The 22,044-nt window shown below is 38.4% G+C and overlaps 1 protein-coding gene across 3 annotated transcripts in view; it reads left to right on the forward strand.

Annotated features, from left to right (window-relative positions):
• Window positions 1-3,877: 3,877 nt before the first annotated feature.
• The window catches only part of LOC105484869 (complement component 4 binding protein alpha), a 40,356-nt gene continuing 22,189 nt past the window's right edge, over window positions 3,878-22,044 (forward strand). The window contains exons 1-4 of one of the 3 annotated variants that reach the window (XM_011746941.3): window positions 3,878-4,090; window positions 12,473-12,641; window positions 13,558-13,746; window positions 14,853-14,952. In XM_011746941.3, coding sequence (XP_011745243.2) covers window positions 12,500-12,641; window positions 13,558-13,746; window positions 14,853-14,952 — 431 coding nt within the window. In that variant the 5' untranslated portion in view covers window positions 3,878-4,090; window positions 12,473-12,499. The remainder of the gene's footprint in view (window positions 4,091-12,472; window positions 12,642-13,557; window positions 13,747-14,852; window positions 14,953-22,044) is intronic. The other 2 variants (XM_011746940.3, XM_011746942.3) reach the window with 2 other exon arrangements.

The raw sequence follows: 22,044 nt of genomic DNA on the forward strand, positions 1-22,044 counted from the left end.
AAATTAACCTTCCATTTTGGAAAAGATGCTTGGAATAGTTACATCCTTAAAAATGACCCATTGGGACAGAAGGGGAGCTAAGACCCAAACTCTCCTCCCAGTCTTGCCCACATCTGGCTTATGGAAACAGGTTTCCAAATCTTCTGCAGGAAAATCGCTTACTGCCTCTTGAATGAAACTTCGTCCTGCATGGTAGATTAGAGATGGTGCAACACAAGTGAATATATTTTTCTTCTCTTTTTTAGAAACAAAAATTTTAAACAGTTTTTTACTTAAATTGTCCTTTTTTAGAGGGTAGAAGAAGGAATAAGAATCCTAAGGCTTTCAATCAAGATGTCATACTGAGCTGGTGTGACAAGCTTCTCCCACCTCTCATTCTGACTGCTACCTGGAATACATATGATATCTGGATAAAATGCAACCAAAATATATAAGCCAGCTTGAAATAATGGAAAATTGCTAGGTAGAGTTATGAATGGGAATAAAAGATGGACTCTTGAGTACTCCGGAGTCTACTAGTAGACACAAGACATGTACACACATAGCATTATTTTAGAGTGGTTAGAATGAACTAAACATTTTTCAGACTACAGTGGGCTATGAGAGCTCAGATGAGAGGAGGTTCACTTCTGTCTGGGAGGAGGAGGCAAGAATATCGTCAAGGAAGAAGTCACAGTTATTTGGGCCTTCAAAAGTGAGTGAGAACTGGAGACAAAGATTAAGGAGTTCATTCCTGATGGAAAGAATATTTGAGAAATGGAGTAAGACAATAATAAGATTTTTTTTTTTTTTTTTTTGAGATAGAGTTTCGCTCTTGTTGCCCAGGCTAGAGTGCAATGGCGCCATCTCAGCTCACCACAACCTTCACCTCCTGGGTTCAAGCAATTCTCCTGCCTTAGCCTCCTGAGTAGCCGGGATTACAGGCACGCACCACCACGCCTGGCTAATTTTGTATTTTTAGTAGAGACAGGGTTTCTCTATGTTGGTCAGGCTGGTCTCAAACTCCTGACCTTAGGTGATCTGCCAGCCTCAGCCTCCCAAAGTGCAGGGATTACAAGTGTAAGCCACCACGCCTGGCCAATAATAAGACTTTTAACCAAGTAAATTCATTCCTAGGATTAATCTAACTGGAGCAAAATGATTTGAAATTGAAGCTACTTCTTATTTATATATATTGTCTATCTAGGAGGACCTTACAAGCATTTGAAATGTCTACTCTTAGGAAAATTTTGAATAAATTTGGTACTTCAAATGTAATGCAGACTTATACGGTGATAAATATGAGGAAGTAGAAAATCTTAAAAATATAATCTTAAGTAAAAATAGAATATTTAATAAGGGCTTACGATTGCATTTATGTAAAACCTTTATTCTTGTGGGAAAGGACTAGACAATAATATGCACAGATAAAAACAATTGTCTTAGAATGTAAAATTATACGTGTTTATTCTCTTAAAGCTTTTTAACGTTGTAAAATGAATTTCTAATAATAATTTTAGAAGGCACTGCACAGAGGCAGAAAAAATGGGATATGTTTAGGAACTTGCACATAGCCTGGACTGGCCTAGATGAAGCATGGAAATTGGTGAGAGAAGGTGGCTGGAAAGATAAGTCAAAGTCAGTTTATGGAGGGTTTTAAATGACATGCCAGAGAATATACACTTGCTTTTGGTAGGCAGAGAATATACACTTGTTTTTTGGCAGTCAGACCATGGAGACATGGAAACCTTTCAAACAAGGAAGTAATAAGGACAGAACATAAAGAAAGATTTCTCTCACAATGTTGTGTTACTGGTTGATGAGGGAAAAGAACTAAGAGAAACCAATGAAAGGACTCCTACAATAGTCCATACCGGAGGCACTATCAACCCGAACTGGTTTGATGGCAGCGGAAATGAAAAAGAAGCAGCAGACACGAGAGGTATTGCAAAACTCGTATCAAAACAACCTGCCAACTAATCAAACATTGAAGGGTGAGGGAGAGGAGGAGTTCAAAAGTGAATCTGAAATTTTATTCCTGAGAACCAGAGGTCAGAAAAAGTTGGGGTCAGAAAGTGAAGCTTGTTTGCAGGAAATGAGAAATTCCTCTTCGGATGTGCTGAGGGTAAAGTGCTTGTAAGATGTCCAGTGGGCAATAAATAGACCCAAGAAAGTAAGTCTTGAGTTTGGGAGAGTAATCAGAAATAATGTAGTGCTGGCTAGTCTTCTTACTGGTAATAGTCAAAGCTGTGACAGAAAGCAAGATCATTAAAATTGCGAAGATAATTTTTTTTTAAAAGAAGAGCCTGAGATATATCTATATTTAGGAATGAGAAGGAGGAAGAGGAGGTAACAATAACTAAGAAAGAGAAATCAGTTAAGTTAAAGGAATCAGGAAAATTTAGTGTCATGGAAGCCAAAGGAGAAGAGTTTCAGAAAGGAAATGATCAGCAGTGACAAAGGCTGCAGACAGATCATAAGAAATGAATTAAAGGTATTTTGGACTTGGACCTAAGGGCATGCCTCAGAGAGACATGTCAGTAGAAGAGTGGGTAGAAGCCAGATGGGAAAGCAACAGGTGGAGTGATGAATAAGGAAGAATAGGCAGGTAGAATAAACCATACCTTTGAGAAGTTCAGCATCACACTAAAGAAGAAAAGTGGAATTTACAGTATTGGCAAAATTGAAGGGACATTTCAGGATGAGAGATGCATTGAAAATGAGGCAGGAAGAGAAGAAACAACTCTCCTCTGAATGAGGAGTGAATAGGAGGGAAAATTTGACACTGATAAAGCTAAGGTAGAATGATTTTTAGTAAAGTAGGAGGTAAGAGCATCTGCTGAGAGGGAATGTGACAATTTGGTGATCTGGAGAGAAAAATCTGCAAGTGTCACTGTGGAAAGTAAACGAAAGGACTTCAGTACATTGGGAAACGGTACTTTAAAGAAATAGCAGCTTTAAAGGTGGTATTTCTTCCAATTTAGTGCTCAAGACTGTGCAATCTGGAATCCTCCTCTATGTTCATTCTTGTCAAATCAGCGTCTCACCTTGGTGACATAGTGCATGGTTTCTTTACGTCTAATATCCTTACCACTTTTATCTAATAATTTCTACCTTTTACGCAAATGTCACATCTTCTGTAAAAACTTCCTTGATTAACTCAACCTGTTGTAGTTTAGCTCCTTTTCGGAAACTCTTCTTGGTCTTTTATATTTATTACAGAAAAAGTGAAGTTCTCAGAAAGAATAGCCTTTTAATAAGTCTTCTGAGCACACAAATCTTAACCTTGAGGATTAGTAGCTTAATTGGACAATGTCAGTGCTTGTGGTCTTTTTAGATCTATGTGAGAAGAAACACGACTGGTCCTTCATTGTGTTCTTCTGAGCACACTGGATAGATCAATTTCTGGAGACCCTCTGGTGCCTGACATGTAGTAGTAGTTAACGTTTGCTTAACTCTGAATATGTTCTAGATAACTCAGCACATAGTGGAAACCCAATACATGTTTGATAAATTCCCCACCTTTTGTAATTCCTTGGGGTGAGACAGAGACAAGCTCTGGGCAAGAATATCAGTTCTCAAACTCCAGGAAAACCTACTGGACCTAGTGTCATGGAAAGTGGATCATTTTTGCGGAGCCTGTCTGAACCTCGCAGTATCTAAGGTTTCCAGGCTAGCTGGACTGTGACTTGCACAACCCTTGTGTGTTTACGAAAAGAAAAAAGAATTCTGGCTTCAATTACCTTTCCACTTAGGGGAAATGGTTGGCAAAGGAGAAAATAAACGATTGCAACATGTTATGAAGAATGAGGACTAGCAAAGAGGAAGGAGCTTAGGTAAACAGTGCTGCTTTATTTCTGCTGTTAATCATTCATTGGGCCTATCAAAAGTTTCTGCCCATCTATTTCCATCCAGCCATCCCTGACCAGCCAACTGTATGGTTGACATTCAGGGACTTTTTGGTGGAGCAATTACCAATCAACTTCAGGGTATTATGATAAACTCTGATCTGGGCAGGAACCAGGACTACATAGATCAAATCAGTTTTCTTCTTTGAGAAACTATCCAAGATATCATCACAGAGTCTCCTGCTCTTCCTTAACTACCAAAGGTCGGTGGACTACTAAACCCTTGGGGTAGCTTGGAGGAAAGGCTGGTGGTTTGCCCCTTTAAGGAGTGCAGGATTAGAAGGATAAAACAGAGACAAAAGCTTGGAGGTGTTTTCAGCAGAAATCTTTTCAGGATCACTATATTAGGGGGATGTATGACTTGAAAAGTACTTTAACTCCATCTGAAAATTATAAATGGAGGAATAATATTGCATTCTAATAAAATAAGCTAAAGAAGAAGAGGTGTAAGGTGTTGCTCTTGTTACTGTATCTAAAAAAACAGGTGTAGTGGTTGGTTGGTTGATCTTTCACCATCTTCCCACATCAGAGAGTTGAGGCAAGGGGTCAACCAGAGTTTTCAAAGGGTTCACAGGAAGCCTGCTTCTCGTAGTCTACATTCTGAAAACTGGGGCCATTTCTTTTTTTTTTGAGATTTGATTAACCACTCCAAATCTCCTCCACCATTGACAGCAAAGATGTTTAGATTTGGTAATAAGGAGGACACTGGCCAGCCTCCAGTTGGTCTCTGAAGCTAGCAGGCTTAGTCGTCCTCACCTTCTTTAGTTTCTTAATTTGATGATGCTGATAACCCTTCCTTCTTGAAATTCTCTTCTTCCTTGGTTGACCAGGATACAGTACCATTCTGGTCCTCATTTTAATTCTTCAACCACTTGTCTCTTTGCTGATTCCTATTCTATCTCTAAATATGGTAACACCAAGATAATAAAAACTAGACTACAGAAGAGGCAGAAGCATCAAGGAAGGTTGGCATTAAGCTTAGAGATATGTTTGAATGTAGTATGAGCACAGAATAAAGGAGCTGAAAGAAAAATAAAGAGATTTGGCCGGGCGCGGTGGCTCATGCCTGTAATCCCAGCATTTCGGGAGGCTGGTGGATTGCCTGAGGTTGGGAGTTCGAGACCAGCCTGACCAACATGGAGAAACTCTGTCTCTACCAAAAATACAAAATTAGCCAGGTATGGTGGCATATGTCTGTAATCCCAGTTACTTGGGAGGCTGAGGCAGGAAGATAGTTTGAACCCGGGAGGTGGAGGTTGGGGTGAGCCAAAATCATGCCATTGCACTCCAGCTTGGGCAACAAGAGTGAAACTCCATCTCAAAAACAAAACAAAACAAAAAACAAAAAACAACCCCCTCCCCCCCCCAAAAAAACAAAACAAAACAAAAAGAGATTCTAAGAAGGGTGGGAAAGTGTGGAAGCAAGTTTTTTCTGGAGTTTGTAAATGATATAATTGAGAGCCTAGGTGTAAGGAGGAAGACACTCAGCCCGAGACTGGAGAAAAATATTATCCTTTCACAAGGTATCTGCATTTTAAAAGGGGGAAGTTAGACGAAATAAATATCTTAACTTAAAAAGTAACTTCTCATGGAGGGAGAAATTTGAGGACTAAAGGCTGTTTCAGTGTCTCTCAAATTGTACTGCATTGCTAAGTGCTAATAGTATTTTTCACAAGGGACCCAGCATACTGACTGAAGTTCTTGAGTTGGTTCCATTTTGGCAGGAATTTAAAAGATGATGTCCTTGAAATATGAAAGCGTTTACTAGAGTAGCCTCAGCTTTTCAGTGAGCAGTTACAGAATTGCAGAATTTGTTCATCTAGGTTTAATGTCATCATTTCAGAGATGGAGGAAACTGATATTCAAGAAGCTGATATAGCTTCTTCAAGATCACAGACTTAGTATGTGGTATTGCTGGAACTCCAACTTGGGTCTTCTCAGCTCGCAAGTTCTAGCCTCCATTCCCATACTCTGTGGCCAGCTGGTTTCTGCTGAGGGACCATCAGGAGTAGTTATGGTGAACTGCAAACGCTGTAGTTGGAGAAGAGTTAGGATGCAACCTGATGGTTTGTTAGGGAAGTCTAGTCACTGTATTATCTCTCTTCAAAACTGACAAAGCATTTCACACACATTATTTCATTTGGTTCTCAGTGACACAGTCATTCTCATTCTAAAGATAAATTAAATTGAATTTCATTCCTTTTAGATTTATTGTTATGTATTCTGTCTTATTCCTTCCTCCGTATAAATTTTAGGCTAGTTAAATTCTGGTGCTCAAATTAGGTCTTTCTAAAGGCAGTGAAAGAAATCTCTGCAAAATAAGGAGGAACTCTTTTCTCTTCCTCTGCAGCTGCAAAAAAGCCAATGATAACCTGTGTGACAAAACTGACCTTGCAAATGTTTGTTCTAACAAAGGAGTCACGGGATTGTATAGATCAATTACAATACCACGTTAGAGATGGAAAGTTGAATAAGCACCTTCCTTGTCTTCAAGGAATTCACAGTGTATTTCAGGAGGCAAAAGCAAATAGACAGTTATGATACAAAGCAATGTTTCAATTAAGGTATTAGCCAAGTACTGGAAGAACAGAAAACGTTGGCATCTCATGATGAAGTCAGGCAATGCTTCACCAAGGAAGTGACATTTGATCTGAATAGTGAATAAAAGAATAGTGAATAAAGGAGAAGTTGGAGGTAAGAGCATTAATGCATGTGAGCCATTAACTGCAAATGCTTGCAGATGTTTTTCAAAAAAATCCTGGCTGTGTGTGGTGGCTCATGCCTATAATTCCAGCACTTTGGGAGGCCGAGGTGGGAGGTTCACTTGAGGCCAGGAGTTCAAGACCAGCTTGGGCACATAGTGAGACCCCTGTCCTTAGAAAAAATTTAAAAATTAGCTGGGTGTGGTGGCACGCTCCTGTGGTCCCTGCTACTGGGGAGACTGAGGTGGGAGCATCATTTGAGCCCAGGAGGTTGAGGCTGCAGTGAGCTGTGATTGCACCACTTCACTCCAGGCTGGGTGACACAGAGCGAGACCCAGTCTCAACAAAACACACACACACACACACACACACACACACACACACACACACACACACACAAAAACCCAGAATGTCTTTGGGGAAGGGTAAGTGTCTCCTTGAGACTGAAGCATGGTGTTCTAAGTGAGAAATGATGGGAAAATTGGGGCAGATATGGGAACCTATGCAAACTGGGAACCATGAAAGTTTTTAAGCAGAGTGACAACATGTAAATTGCTTTTTAGGGACATAATGGCATCAACATGGAAGCTGGCTTATAAATGTTTGAAGGCTTTTGCAGTGATCTAGAGTGAGGGGAAGGGAATTATAGGAACCTAAACCTGGACTATGGAAGTGGAGTGTACGAGAGAGTGGCCGATTCTGGTGCTGCTGCTATGACCAACTTGACAGGACTTGACGACTCTGAATAGTGCAAGAAGGTGAGACAGAGGAGGCAATAATGAGTTGGATTTCTAGTCTGGGAGGCTGGGTGGAGATTGTCACCTTCACTGAGACAGAAAGCACAGATATTAAGTAGTGTTGGAGGAACATAGTGAATTTAGTTTGAAATATGTTGAATTCAAGGTGCCTGGGAGATACAAATGAAGTGATTGGAAATACTGATTTGAACCTTGGGAATTTTAACTAATTTTTTTTTTTTTTTTTTTTTTTGCTTAAATGAGAAATCTAACAGAGTCAAAAGTTTTAGTTTACTTTCAAGGTTGCAGGTGAAGAGGAAAGTGTAATAATTATTTCTGGATTTGGCAAGGAAAACTCACAAGCACTTATAACTTCCAGTAAACAGAAATGTTCATCTAAATATTATTCCAGAAAAAAAAATTCACTAAGATAACCACTCAGAATTACACTTTTCTAAGGTTAAAAGTTACCGTCATGTGGCAGAGCAACCATCTCTAAAATCCAGGAATGACTCCTTTGTTAGAAAAAACATTTGCAAGGTCAGTTTTGTCATGTAGATTATCATCTGCTTTTTCGCAGCTGCAGAGGAAAAGAGTTCCCCTCATTTTATAGAGATTTATTTCATTGCCTTTAGAAAGACCTAATTTGAGCACCAGAATTGAACTAGTTAGCAACCAGAGTAAAGAAGACAAGCCTGAATAGCTTAAAACTTACACTGAGGAAGGAATAAGACAGAATAAAATAATTATTAACAATTGAATTTATGGAGCATGGAAGTTTTTGCATGAACCAGAGACAATTAGGCCCAGAGGTCTGTGGGTGATCAATTTATTTATTTATTTATTTATTTATTTATTTATTTTTGAGTTGGAGTCTCTCTGTCACCCAGGCTGGAGTGCAGTGGTGTGATTTCAGCTCACTGTAACCTCCGCCTCCTGGGTTCAAGCGATTAACCTGCCTCAGCCTCCTGAGTAGCTGGGATTACAGGTGTGCACCACCACACCTGGCTAATTTTTGTATTTTTAGTAGGGACGGAGTTTTACCGTGTTGGTCAGGCTGGTCTCGAAGTCCTGACCTCGTGATCTGCCTGCCTCAGCCTCCCAAAGTGCTGGGATTACAGGCGTGAGCCACCGTGCCTGGCCTGTGGGTGATTCATGTATGGTGATTAAAGTCATGGACGTGGATGACTTCCTTCCAGGAAGACAGCTGAGGGCAAGGGAAGACAAAGCCCCAGGACAGCCCCAGGGGTGCCAGCATCCCTCTGCTCTGCATGACACATTGGATCTCATTGTACCAAAGGCCACAGTGGAGACCAAACCCAGGGCTTCTAGCCAGAAGTTCAGTGGATGTTTCTCTGCACTGGGGGTATAATTAAAGTCCCTGGTGATGCAACCATTTAGTGCAATTTTAAATCATTATGATGATAGTATTTTAACGTCTAGGAGTTTGGCTTATGACAGAGTGACATTCCAATGCCAATTCTATGAAACTCTTCCCTATCATTTCTTTTGAATGTTTACTATGTGCCGTCCACACACCATGCCAAGCCCCTCTCAGAAATTCCAAGATGCAATGACAGTTATCCTTTTTATTTTGTAATAAAGGAAACTGAGGCTTAGAGGAGCTGAGTGTTTTACCCATGGGACTCAGGTCCCATGTGGTAGAACCAGGAGGCCAACTCATATGTTCTGGGTGTGACTCCAGAGCCCATGCCCAAGGTCTTGGCCACACTGTCCTCCTCTGTCCCCAGCTCTGTGGCCATGGCCTAGGTGTGAGGCTGAAGCAAAGGGAGTGAAACAACTTCCTCATCACAGTGTAGCGTCTGCATTTTTCTGTGTCTCCTGTCATAACCTGTGGAAGGAGGAGAACTGGTTTTTGCTTACTCCTTCCCTCCTTCATTGTCCTCCCTTGACTAGCTGATGATATGATGACTTCGGTTGAAGAATGGAAGAGCCTAGAGTAAAATTTCTTGGGCCAGTTCTCATTGTTCACATTAAAATACAGGTGTTTGCCTTGCTTTAAAATCAGGTAAAATCAGTCCTTAACAAAGCATACACCGTAAGGGGAGACGCAGATGTGGCACAGTACTACTTTTCTTTGGAACATATTTTATCACTAGAGCCTTTGGATTTAAATTCAATGCATATTTTTTGATCTCTTTAACTTCATGAGGCACAGGCTAGGTGCTACTGTGGGGCAGAAATAAATGGGAGCATACTCTGTAATTTCAAGGATCTTGTGGTTTAGTGGTGAAGGCAGACTTCAGATGTGAGTTACAGACCAAGTCCGAATCAGGGTTATAAATACAAAATTGTACTTGGTATGTGGAGGCTTGCTTGAATAGGAGGGAATGCTGGAGAAGGGACTGGCAGAATGAGTGGGAATTAAAGAGGAAAAAGAGAGAGGGTAGATGATGTGGACAGGAATGGGAGGTAGGAAAGTGCTGGGAATGATAAGGAATTCTGGTTGTCCAGGACAACTAGAGCCTAGGGGGTCAGGCCACAATACTGAAAAGTTAGTCATCAAAGCCAATTGAGTGAATGCCAGTTCCTGAAGGCTCAGTTCATAGAAATAAATTTGTTGAATTTATCAAAGTATCAATTTACCTAACATTGTTTTAAGAAATATTCATTTTGGAGGCCAGGCACGGTGGCTTATGCCTGTAATCCCAGCACTTTGGGAGGCTGAGGCAGGAGAATTGCTTGAAGCCAGGAGTTTGAGACAAGCCTGGGCAACATAGTAAGATCACACCTCCATTATAATTTTAGAAATGAAAAAGAAAAAATATTCATTTTGAATATTCAATGAGTATAAATATATTCTTTTTGACTGTAGCTAATGAATATATATTTTAGCAGCATTTAAGATACTTTTGTTCAACTTCTTGAAGCTAATGATTTAATCTTATGGTTGTATTTTTATATAGTCATAAATATTTTTCTGAACATATTCAACACATGTATTTTTCCTGTGAATGTAGTAACAACTGCAACAATTCCTATGGGAAATTTCCACTTTATACTCTTATCCTTTTGATTTTTCATAGTCAGATTCTGTTTTGCCAACCCACTGATATTTTTAATCTCTTTCTTCAATTTCACTGAAATTCAATAAACACAACAAATCTACTCATTGTCAAAAATTGAAGAAACTTTTTCCCATAGTTTTCATAGTTCATAACACATCTTATTGGGTGGGAGAAATTTGTCACATTTTACACATTTCACAGATGATGAGTGAGGTGGTTTTCATGATATGCAGCCTGCCTGGCTCTCAGCTGTCTCCAGCTTCACAAGATTGTGAGGGCAGAGAGGAGCGTAGAGTTAGGAAGGAGGAAAATGGGAAAAGAGAAGGGGAAACTGGGTAGAAGGGGAAGCATGAAGGCCCAGAATGTTGGTCCTGGCTCCTCCCAACCTCTTTAGATCACCTGGATTCATTCAGTACAAAGTCTGTGAACACATTTCCAGTAAGTGATTACAGCTGGTAAATTGCTCGTTAGGTGAATTTACGTACTGGCAGAGTTACCCTGGTGGGGATGTATAGAGCTCATGGGACAGGACATGTGTGAATGGGGTCCCACAGCTGACAACAGGTAGAGGGATGGCTTCATTAGAACTGAGTTTTAGAAAGATAAGAGGCTTATGTAAGTCTTTACTCAAGGAAGAAATTAGATCCCACAAAGTATGAAGGGCACTATCAACTTCCCTTCTCCCACACAGTTTCTCTCCAAGATGTTTCAGTCCTACATTATGTAAGACTGTCCCATATTACTGAGACCAGCTTTATGTTGAGGGACTGAACATTACCTTAGATGTACATTACATAACATGACAGTCCTACATTATGTGGGGCTGAAACATCTTGGGGAGAAATACTGAAGGGACTCCCTTTACCTAAATGTATATGGGCTTTGTATGAATTATGGATGCATGAGAGTGGCCAGCCATCTGGATCTAACAGAGCTGTCAAAGTAAAAGATGAAATTCACTATTTGATAGGAGTGAATTTGGTTAACTTCATATATTCCTTTGAAGATAAGCACTATTTCTTTTTTTAATTTCTTTTTATTTTTATAGATTTATGGTATAGAGATTTCTCAAGAAACTAAAAATAGAACTCCCCTTTGATCCAGCATTCCCACTATTGAGTATCTACTCAAAGGAAAGGGACTTTTTCTAATGCAAACTTAGGATATATTGTGTTCTCCAAAGGGAAAGGGAAGTGGTGGTGAAGAATAAACAAAAAGTCCTTACTAATTTTGCTTTAAACACATCTTTATATAGTCTGATTTAAAAATAAAAGTGCATTTACCACGCATATTTTTCATATATGTGTGTGTGTGTGTGTGTGTGTGTGTGTGTATGATCATTTTTCAAAACTGCGAATTGCTTGATGGTTTATTGCCTTTGTCAATAGTTCTCACAAGGAACTCCCAATACTTCTATATGGCGACTCAACTCTTTCTATCCCATCATTTTCCTGCCTGTTTGCTTTGTTTTGTTTTGTTTTGTTTTGTGTTTGTACCTTTCCTCTAACTCCTCTGCCATTTCTTTATTCAGATCATCTGGCCAATTGTAAGTCTTCTCACTCAACCTCCCTGTTTCTTTCCTCTAATCCCTTCAATCTGTCTTGTGCACATCTGCCATAATGATCTTAAAGCATAATAATCGTGTCATTCCTCAGCTTAAAAACAAACACTCACATAAAAAACAAGCACTTTTATTCCCCAAGGAGTAAAGTCTATGCATTTCCTAAACTTGACCTTTACATCCCATTCAGACACATCTGTAAACTGTCCCTTCCCCATCTCAGACTCTTAGACAAATTGGAGTATTATCTATTGTTCCCTCAACATGCCCTGCATCCATTCTCCAATGTCTTCAGTATACCTAGTGCAGACGCAGTCTCCTCTGCAAAGCCCGCTCCCTCCCTCCACTTGGAATCAATCTTTCTTCTGAACACAGAGCTTCTGCAGAGGCCAATCCTTACTGTCTTGTGCTGCAACATTTGTGCTCAGGGGTTTGTGTTGTTTTGTTTCCACTCCAGGCTGTCATTTCCTTGCAGATATGGATCCCATAACATTTATTCTAGTGCTTTATGACAAGTGAGAATTCAATGACTATTTATTAAATTGAGTTCTTTCAGCAGAAAAAATCAGCGAAGCAGAAGGCCATGCTCCCCTCAAGAACTCCATCTGGGGCTCTTCATAGAAAAGGGAAAATGGCAGCCTGGCCCTTCTCCAGGCTGTGGAAAGTCTCTGATCCAATTCTCTTCCAAATGACCTTGGTCGCTGCTCTGTTGCCTGCTATTCTTGGTGAGTAGTGGGAAACAAGCCCAGATCGGCAACAAACAATCAAGATCACCTGTGCATTCACTTTTAAGGCTAAAAAAAATGATGACTGAGCTTCTAGTAGAGACCCAGCTTCATCAACAAGTGGTTTATTTGACAGGCTAGAACTTAGGGAAATTTGCTTTACACATAAAGGAAATAGTGTTCTAGACATTTTCCCCTAAATTTTTATTTCTCCAGGAAAGAATTTCTCTCCCAACCATAACCTGAACAGATCTATATTATCTATCACTATGACTAAACAATTTTCACTGCCTGTGGGTTTATTCAGGGGGTGCTTAAAAAGTAAATCAGCCTGGTATTTAATTCTTGCAAAGAAAGCAAAGTTAAGATTTTTATGCTTCAAGGGCTCCTTGCTTCTTCCTCCATATCATTCAAAATCAAACAGGTGTAAAAAAACATAGATTAAAAATGTTATTTTTACCCATTTCCCAGCCACCCTGTTTCTCTTCCCTGAGGCCACCAATATTATGTAAAGTTATTTTTAATACAATAATATGTTTCTGTTGAGGCAACTTGCAGGGGCTTCTGACTTTGCACAGATGCATTTGAGTCAGCAGATATGGGGAATCAATAGGTTGGTGAAGTTCATGTCTTTCTTCTTTTTCAGATAAATTATCCCAGGTGTAGTAGAGAAGGGATAAAAATTCTGCCTTTTATCATTATTGTTTATTGTTATCATTGTCATTATCTTTTGTGAATAAATATATATTACTGATCACTCACTAGGTGTATTGAACAGAGAGTATAATGGAGTTACGATTTTTCTTGACTAGAGGTGAAAAGAATGATCCCTGCTCTAAACATCATACCACAGAAACAATAAGACACTGTGTCCCAAGGTATAATTTTTGGTGCTCCTTGTCATTTTGGTGTCCAGGCAATTGTGATCCTCCACCCACTTTATCGTTTGCTGCCCCAGTGAATATTACTACGTTGACTGAGACACACTTCGAAACTGGAACTACTCTGAAATACACATGCCGCCCTGGCTATGCCAGATCCCATTCCGATCAGATGCTTACCTGTAATTCTGATGGCCAATGGACGTATACTACCTTCTGTGTCCGTGAGTATCAACATTTATTTTTTTCATTTGTGCTTTTCTTATCTTTGGAAACTAAATTTTCTGAATCTTTTGTCACCAAGAAGACAGTTTGTCAATTACTGATTTCAATGTACATACTTGTGGCATTTTTTGAAAAAGAAAGCAAAACAGAAAAATTGGGGGTAGTTAGTTTCATTGAAAAATAACTCTATTCTTTTTTTTTTGAGATGGAGTCTAGCTCTGTCTCCCAGGCTGGAGTGCAGTGGTGGAATCTTGGCTCCCTGCAACCTCTGCCTCCTGGTTTCAAGTGACTCTCCTGCCTCAGCCTCCTGAGTAGCTGGGATTACAGGCATGCGCCACCACACCTGGTTAATTTTTGTGTTTTTAGTAGATACAGGGTTTTACCATATTGGCTAGGCTGGCCTCAAACTCCTGACCTCAAGTCCTCTGCCTACCTCGGCCTCCTAAAGTGCTGGGATTACAGGTGTGAGCCACTGGGCCTGGTCAGAAGTCTATTCTTTATAAAGTAATCCACCAAACACTTCTTTTGAGAAATGAACCACAAATTTCATTATGATACATTGAAAATCAAATTCACTTTTTAAAAAATTATAAAAAGGTAGGTGGCTAGAAAGTGGCAATGCAGTTTTCAAGAGAACCTTACTCAAAATATTTGCTGTGTTTTGAAGAAAAGTTATGATTCACTGTCAGTTGGGAATGCGTTCTGTAGTGTTTTCCAATAGTAGGGGTATACAATCGATGCTTTCTCTTTTTTGTTCCTTTTATGACATACATTTTGGAGTGGCCTAGGTTCTAAGTACATGCCATAGACATAGAATGAAGCAAAGCTCTCCCATCCCTGGTCAGCTTATTAAGTCCTGGACCACGTGTTCTACTGCTGCAATGATTTAACTGGGCATTTTTCTCTATTGGTAAAATGTACCAGAAAAAAACGAGATCAAATTTTGTATTAATTTTGAGGTGAGTCAGGGTTAGAAATAAGTTTGAATTTAAATCTCTCCGTGTTTCTGGAAGCAGAAGTGAACCTTGGTTAATTTCTTTTCTTTTCTTATGCTGTATCTGTGAGTACTTGGAAGTACTAATCATCATTTAAATTTTTCTCCCAGACAAACGATGCAGCAACCCAGGAGATTTACCTAATGGGCATGTGGAGATTAAGACAGATTTACTTTTTGGATCAGAAATAGAATTTAGCTGTTCAGAAGGGTGAGTGTGAGGTAATCTATGAACAATTCTTTTACCTTTATTTAAAAAGTAGCTGAAGTGTTCATATATTTCAAAATTTAAAATGATGTAAAAAGATAGACATTGAGAATCCTCACTTCCATCCTATCTTCATACGCCCCATTCCTTCCTGTCCTCAAGCAAAGATCTATTTTTATTGGTTCCTATGTATCTTTCTAGTGTTTCCTTATACAAATACAAACTAAGAAGTTAGCATATATTCTTATTTTCCCCCCTTTCCTCTAATGAACCTAGTTTTGAATCTTGCTTTATTGTTTACTTATCAATGTATACTGGAGATATTTCCATGGTTTTGCGTAGAGAGTTTCCTCATTAATTTCCTTTTACAATTGCATAGAATGTTGTTGTGTAGTTGTGTCATGGCTTCACCATCCCTTTGATGGATCCATGGATGTTTCCAATCTTTTGCTATTCTGAACAATGTTCTGACGTATTCTCTTGTATGTATGTCATATGTAGTTACATCTGAAGGGTAGCTTCCTAGAGGAGGCTTCCCTGGCTCAAAGAGTATGCATATTTGAAAATTTAAAAGATATCGTCCAACTGCTTTCCCTAAGGGTTTCATGTTTTGCAGAGTATGCAAATGTCTGTCTCTCCATAAACTCTCCAACTGTGTTGTCAAACTTTTGAAAACTTGTCAAATTTTTGAATTTTTCCCAATGTAAGAGGTGAAAATAAAATCTCACTATAGTTTCAATGTACATTTCTCTTTTTGTCAGGGAGGTTGAGTATATTTTTTTATGTCCAAGGGATGTTTGTATTTATTTGTGCACTAGTTAGCAGGTCTGATTCCTGTTTTTTTTGTTTGTTTGTTTGTTTGTTGTTTTTGTTTTTGTTTTTTTTGCTTAACTTGTTGAACTTTTTATTCTTAAGTTTTAGGATATATACATTTATACATACACATGAGTCTCTGCATAGCAGGATTTAGGCCTTAATTCTAATATACACTGTAACTTTTCCCACTCTGTGTGTGTGTGGGGGGGGGAGTGTGTGTGTGTGTATATATATATATGTATAATGTTTTTGACTTGGCTATTGGTATTTTTTCCCCTTAAGGAGAAATTATTTGTATCTATGTTGTTAAATTAATCAATTTCCCTTTTAGAAACGGCTTTTGGATTTTATGTCTTAAGGCCTTCCCCCAATATAAGGTTTAAAAATAATTGCCTATATTTCCTCTACTTTTATATTTTCATATTTTTTAATGTTCAAAGCTTTAATTTATTTGGAGTTAATGTACAGTATGTAGTATGAGGTACAGATTTTAGACCATATTTTTTCATATTGCTTTCCTATTGTCCCAACACCACTTATTTAAAAGTTCGCCTTTACTGATTTGGGATGCTCTTTGATACTATATAAAATTCATATACTTATCTAGGTCTATTTCTGGACTTCCTATTCAATGCCATTATTTTTTCTGTACATTTATGTACAAGTTTCACAGTCATTTAATAGTTGAGGCTTTATAATATGTTTTAATAGCCAATATGGGTAGTGCTATCTTATTACTCTTCTTTTCTGAAGTTTTCCCGACAGTACGTATTTTTCTATAAGAACTTTAAAGTTAGACATATTTTAAAATCAGTGCTAGATTAGTTTTAAAATTAATTTTATGTGAAGCACAGTGGCTCACACCTGTAATCCAAGCACTTTGGAAGACCAAGGTGGGAAGATCTCTTGAGTCCAGGAGTTCCAGACCAGCCTGGGCAACCTACGGAGACCTTGTCTCTACAAGAAATTAAAAAAATTAGCTGAGTGTGGTGGCACACACTTCTAGTCCCAGCTGTGCAACAGGCTGAGGTGGGAGGATCACTTGAGCCTGGGAGTTCAAGGCTGCAGAGAGCCATGATAGCGCCACCGCACTACAGCCTGGGTGACAGGGCAAGACCTCATCTCGAAAAATAGATTAATAAAATTAACTTTAGGAGAATAGATATTTTATAATGTTGACTCCTTAAGAATATGTTACTGTAGAGAAGGCAAAACGTTTCCTCTACCCTCTTAGGGTCTCCACCAGGTCTGAGAATTAAGTTGACATGAAACAGATTACCAGGAGAAAAGCACACAGGTTTTAATTTAATAAGTACATGGGAATCTTCACAGGGAAATGAAGACCCAAAAAGTGGTCTTTGTACAAAGTTTCTTTATACAGATATCTCTTGGCCTTGACTCCCTGCCTCTGGTGATAAGAGTGTTCTTTTCCTTCAGGTATAGGGAAGGTATCTTTCCTGTGAGTTTCATCTCCTGCCTTCAGCAAGAAAAGGGGAGATCAGAGTGCCTTCCTGCATCTTGCTGTGTTTCAATTGCTTTCAACTCAAAAAACAATCTTTATGCCAAAGTGGTCTGTTTTGGCTTATTCTGCTACCCTTTGCTATTCTTCCCTCTGTTCATCTTCGTCTTTTTTTTTCCTTGTTTCTTCATGTGTGTTTCAGCTTTCCTCACAGAGATTTTGCATTTCTTGAAGAGTTTAAACCTCTAGCAAAAACCAAACAAAAAATGTTTTTGGTATTTTAAATGGATTATTTATCCATTTTATATTGTAACTAGTCTATCTATCTATCTATCTATCTATCTATCTATCTATCTATCTATCTATCTATCTGTCAATCAATCATCTATCTACTATTGATTTCTGCATGTTAGTTTGATAACCCAGCTAACTTTCTAAATTTTTGTATTATGCATTATTTCATTCTCATGCTGCTGTGAAGAAATACCCAAGACTGGGTAATTTATAAAGAAAAGAGGTTTAATTTACTCACAGTTCCACATGGCTGGGAGGGCCTCAGGAAACCTATAATCACGACAGAAGGCAAAGGGGAAGAAAGGCACCTTCTTCACATGTTGGCAGGGAGGAGAAGTGTTGAGTAAAGGGGGAAAAGCTCCTCATAAAACCAGCAGACCTCATGAGAACTCACTCACTATCAGGAAAATAGCACTGGGGTAACTGCCCCCATGATTCAATTACCTCCCACGACACATGGGGATTATGGGAACTACAATTCAATATGAGTTTTGGGTGGGGACACAGCAAAACCACGTCATATTATTTGTAAAAATTTAAAAAAATTCTTTCAGTTGAAATCTCTTAGGATTACCTGGTTTGTAATCACATCATTTCAATGATTCTTTTACCTTCTACTTTCCAATTTTTAGATTTCCAATTTCTTTTTCTTGTCTACTTACATTAATTATGTCAGTCAGGATTTACCTGGAGAAATAGAACCACAGGATTTATTGTAGGGACATGACTTGATGTAGGTGTGGGAGATAGTTAAATGGTGTGTACAGGAGGCTGTTCCTTCAATGTCTGTTGCTGTGGCCTGAAGTCAGCAGGGCAGGGAGTCAGGAAGGGAAGATAGACATGAACTGAGTGCTTCAAGGACAAACTGGAATCTGCAAAGATGAGTGAGTAAAGCCCACCATTGTAAACTAGAATTCATCTTGTTGTTTCACTGTCCCTTAGCCTTCAACTTCAAAAATGGGTATGTCCTGTAGAAGTTGTCTTTCGTCACAGTGCCAATGTACTTGGATCAGAAGCCAGGATACACGAAGGAGGAGATCATGCAGGAGCTGGCCCTGCTGTGGCCTGGTTGAGCCCTCTGCCAACAAAGTGATGGAACAGAGAAACAACAGTGCTTGTGAACTGCAGTCACATCCTGTGCTCTGCCCTGACCTTTCTAGCATATGGAGTATGGCTCTATCAATTCACATCTACCATCTTTTATGGGACATACTAACTTGGCATTATGTGTGGAAGAGAATTCTGGGAAACATAATTACAGCTTAGCTAAGTTGACACAACATAAATCTACCACAGCTCACCCCTTGTCAAATTTGGTATTTGTATACACTAGTCTTAACCATACTTAGCTTAATTTCCAAATAAAGCCAATAGCAAAATAATACTCACATTTAACATAATGCAACTATCCCTCATACACTGAAAACATGGAAATATTCTTCCTAAAAGAGAATTCCTTTTGAGCTGAGTCATATCTCCCCTTTGATATTCTATAACTTAAATACTGAGATGTAAGGTAAGCCACTACTAACACATCTTATACAGTAGGGGAAGGAAAGGGGTAAAGAAACACAATTAGTGTAATATCTATTTATATTAAAATAAGAAAGAAACATTCACAACTTTTATGGTCCTTGTTTATGCAACTGGTCATGTGATTGTAGCAGGTATTTATAACAACATGTTTCTGTTACTCATTCCATATTCTCTTTGCCGTCGGCAAGAACTTCATCTGACGTTGGTTCTTGCCCAATGCGGTTGCCTAAACCTTTATTCTTGAATGGTCTGGGCCATCAGCAGTCCTGCCTGATTTGGGTTATTATAGTTTTTCATTGATTTTAATTATAGGGCATGGGAGTATAAAGAGGCGCCCCAGGGAATCTCCTGCATTCCAAACATACTCATTTTTACCATCACTGTGCAGAAGCAATCTAACATTTCCCATCATTATCAGGATTAGTCACTCCAACCATCCTTCTTTGCCTTTCATTCACTTGCATGAGGGTCCAGAGTTGACAGGTCTCAACTTCCAAACTTAATTTAGGGTTTTCAGGTAAAATACAGGATGCCCAGTTAAACTTGATTTTCGGGTAAACAACAAATAATTTTAGTGTATGTTCCATGCAACATTTGGATCACACTTAAACTAAAGAATGTGTTCATTGTTTACATGAAATTCACGTTTAACTAGGCACCCTGTATTTTTATTTGCTAAATCTGGCAACTCTAATTTTTGGAACTCTTGCTGCGTCCCATGGTGGAAGCATTCCTCCATTGGAGACTTCCAAACTGACTGGGCCAGGTGCAGTGGCTCACCTGTAATCCCAACATTTTGGGAGGCTGAGGTGGGAAGATTACCTGAGCCCAGGAGTTCAAGACCAGCCTGAGCAATGTAACAAGACCCATCTCTAAAGAATGAAAAAATTATTTAAAAAAATAAAAGAAATAAAAATACTTCTAGATTAACCAAGAATGTTGCTTATTTTTATGTTTTAAAATTTACAGAGGTTTTAGGGCACATCATAATATACAATCAATTTTCATTAATATTTCAACAGGCACTTGAAATGAAGTTTTTTTTATTATTAGTATATAGAGTTTGCTATATACACATCAGATTTACTTTCTTTTTTTGAGACAAGTTCTCCCTCTATCACACAGGCTGGAGTGCAGTGGTGCGGTCTTGGCTTACTGTAGCCTGGACTGCCCTGGCTCAAGCAATCCTCTTGCCTCAGCCTTCTGAGTAGCTGGGCCTACAGGCATGTGCCATGATGCCTGGATAAAGTTCTAACTTTTGTAGAAATGAGGTCTTGCTATGTTGTTCAGGCTGGTCTAGAACACCTGGACTCAACAGATTCTCTTGCCCCGTCCTTCCAAACTGCTGGGATTACAGGCATGAGTCACTGTGCCCAGTCAGATCTACTTTCTTGATAAGTTGTTTTGAATCTTTTATTATGCTTATCTTTATATACCTTAAACATGAAGATAGGAGTTAAAGTAAATTAATAATTTTATAATTATTTTAACTATCATAATTTAACGATAATTAGTAGCATATTTTGATCATTTTTCTTATGTCTCATGTACTTCTGTTTTATTAAAATTGCCGCTACATACATATTTTGCTACATAAAGATTCATAACTCTTCACTGAAAATCATAATCTTTAACATATAAAGTACCCATTTTTGTGTAATTTAATAATCTTGGTTCTGATGTCCAACTTATGGGATATTAAAATTATTATCTTTGCTTTTATTTTGATTTGAATTTGCTTGGTATAATTTTATCCTGCCTTTTATTTTTAATCTGTCTGAAACACTTTTAAGTTTGTCTCCTGTATGTAACATAGCTGAATTTTGCTTCAACTAAAAGCTGTTTTTCTTTCATTAGGAGTTTTAAGCGTAATTACATTTATTGCTGTGAGTGATACTTATAGACTTGGTTTTGTCATATTATTTCATATTTTATAATACATATGTAAGTGTATATTTGTTTTCTATTAAAATATATAATGGTGTTTAGGAAGGTTCAAAATTTGGTTCTAGTGGTGACCTATATACATTTAAATTTATATAATACTGTTATTCCTCTTTATCTTTAGACAGTTTAAATTAGTTCCTTCTTATAAACAACAATAAACTTTTCTTGTGTTCTTCCCCGCTTTCACCCCTTCTATCTTCCCTACCAGTAAATTTGTATCATTTTTATTATCTTAGTGTTTATTTTGCATTTAATATTAATGTGAAATACTCACATGTGTCTATGGTTGCTTTCACTCCTAGTCTTGCAAATGATCAGGCAATAAGGGAGTTTATTTTACCTTCTCTTCCATATCTCTATTTTTTGTTAGTTATACTATTTCAGTGCTATCTGAGCATATAGCGTTTATATTTCCTTCAGTCACACTTAAAATCACATTTGCTTTGGTCTCAGATCTGCATGTACAATATTTGCTACCATTTTTGTTTGCTTTGGCTAAAGTTGCCATTGTCATCTCTTGGTTGGCTATAGTTTGTCCTATGGTGGTTTCCAAAAAAAAGTCCCAAGTGAAAATTATTCTTTGAGTTCTTCCAGGTTCAGATAATATATCTGAGGCATTGATACCTAGAAGATAATGGGGCTTGATATAGTCCTTGGCTCATCCCTTCTTTTCTTGGATGTCTTATAGGTACTGCTGCACTGTCTTTTGCTAGTGAATACTACTGATCTGAAATTTCTTCTCATGCAGCTTGATCTTTCTTTGACTATCTAAAGATATTATTCTTTATCTTTGAAACCTAATACTTTTACTCTTTGTTGTTTTGATAGAAATCACTTGGTTTAATTTTTTGCTGCTATGTGATGTGCAATTTTAATATGTAGAGTGAAGTATTATTTTATTTTAGTAACGTTTACTTGAAATATATATATTTTTTGAGTCAAGGCCTCACTCCCATTGCCCAGGTGGTTACTATGTAATTACCATGATCATAGCTCACTGCAGCCTCAACTTCCTGGGTGCAAGCAATCCTCCCACCTCAGCC

Source organism: Macaca nemestrina, chromosome 1 (assembly GCF_043159975.1).
Source record: "Macaca nemestrina isolate mMacNem1 chromosome 1, mMacNem.hap1, whole genome shotgun sequence".
Classification (NCBI taxonomy): Eukaryota; Metazoa; Chordata; class Mammalia; order Primates; family Cercopithecidae; genus Macaca; species Macaca nemestrina.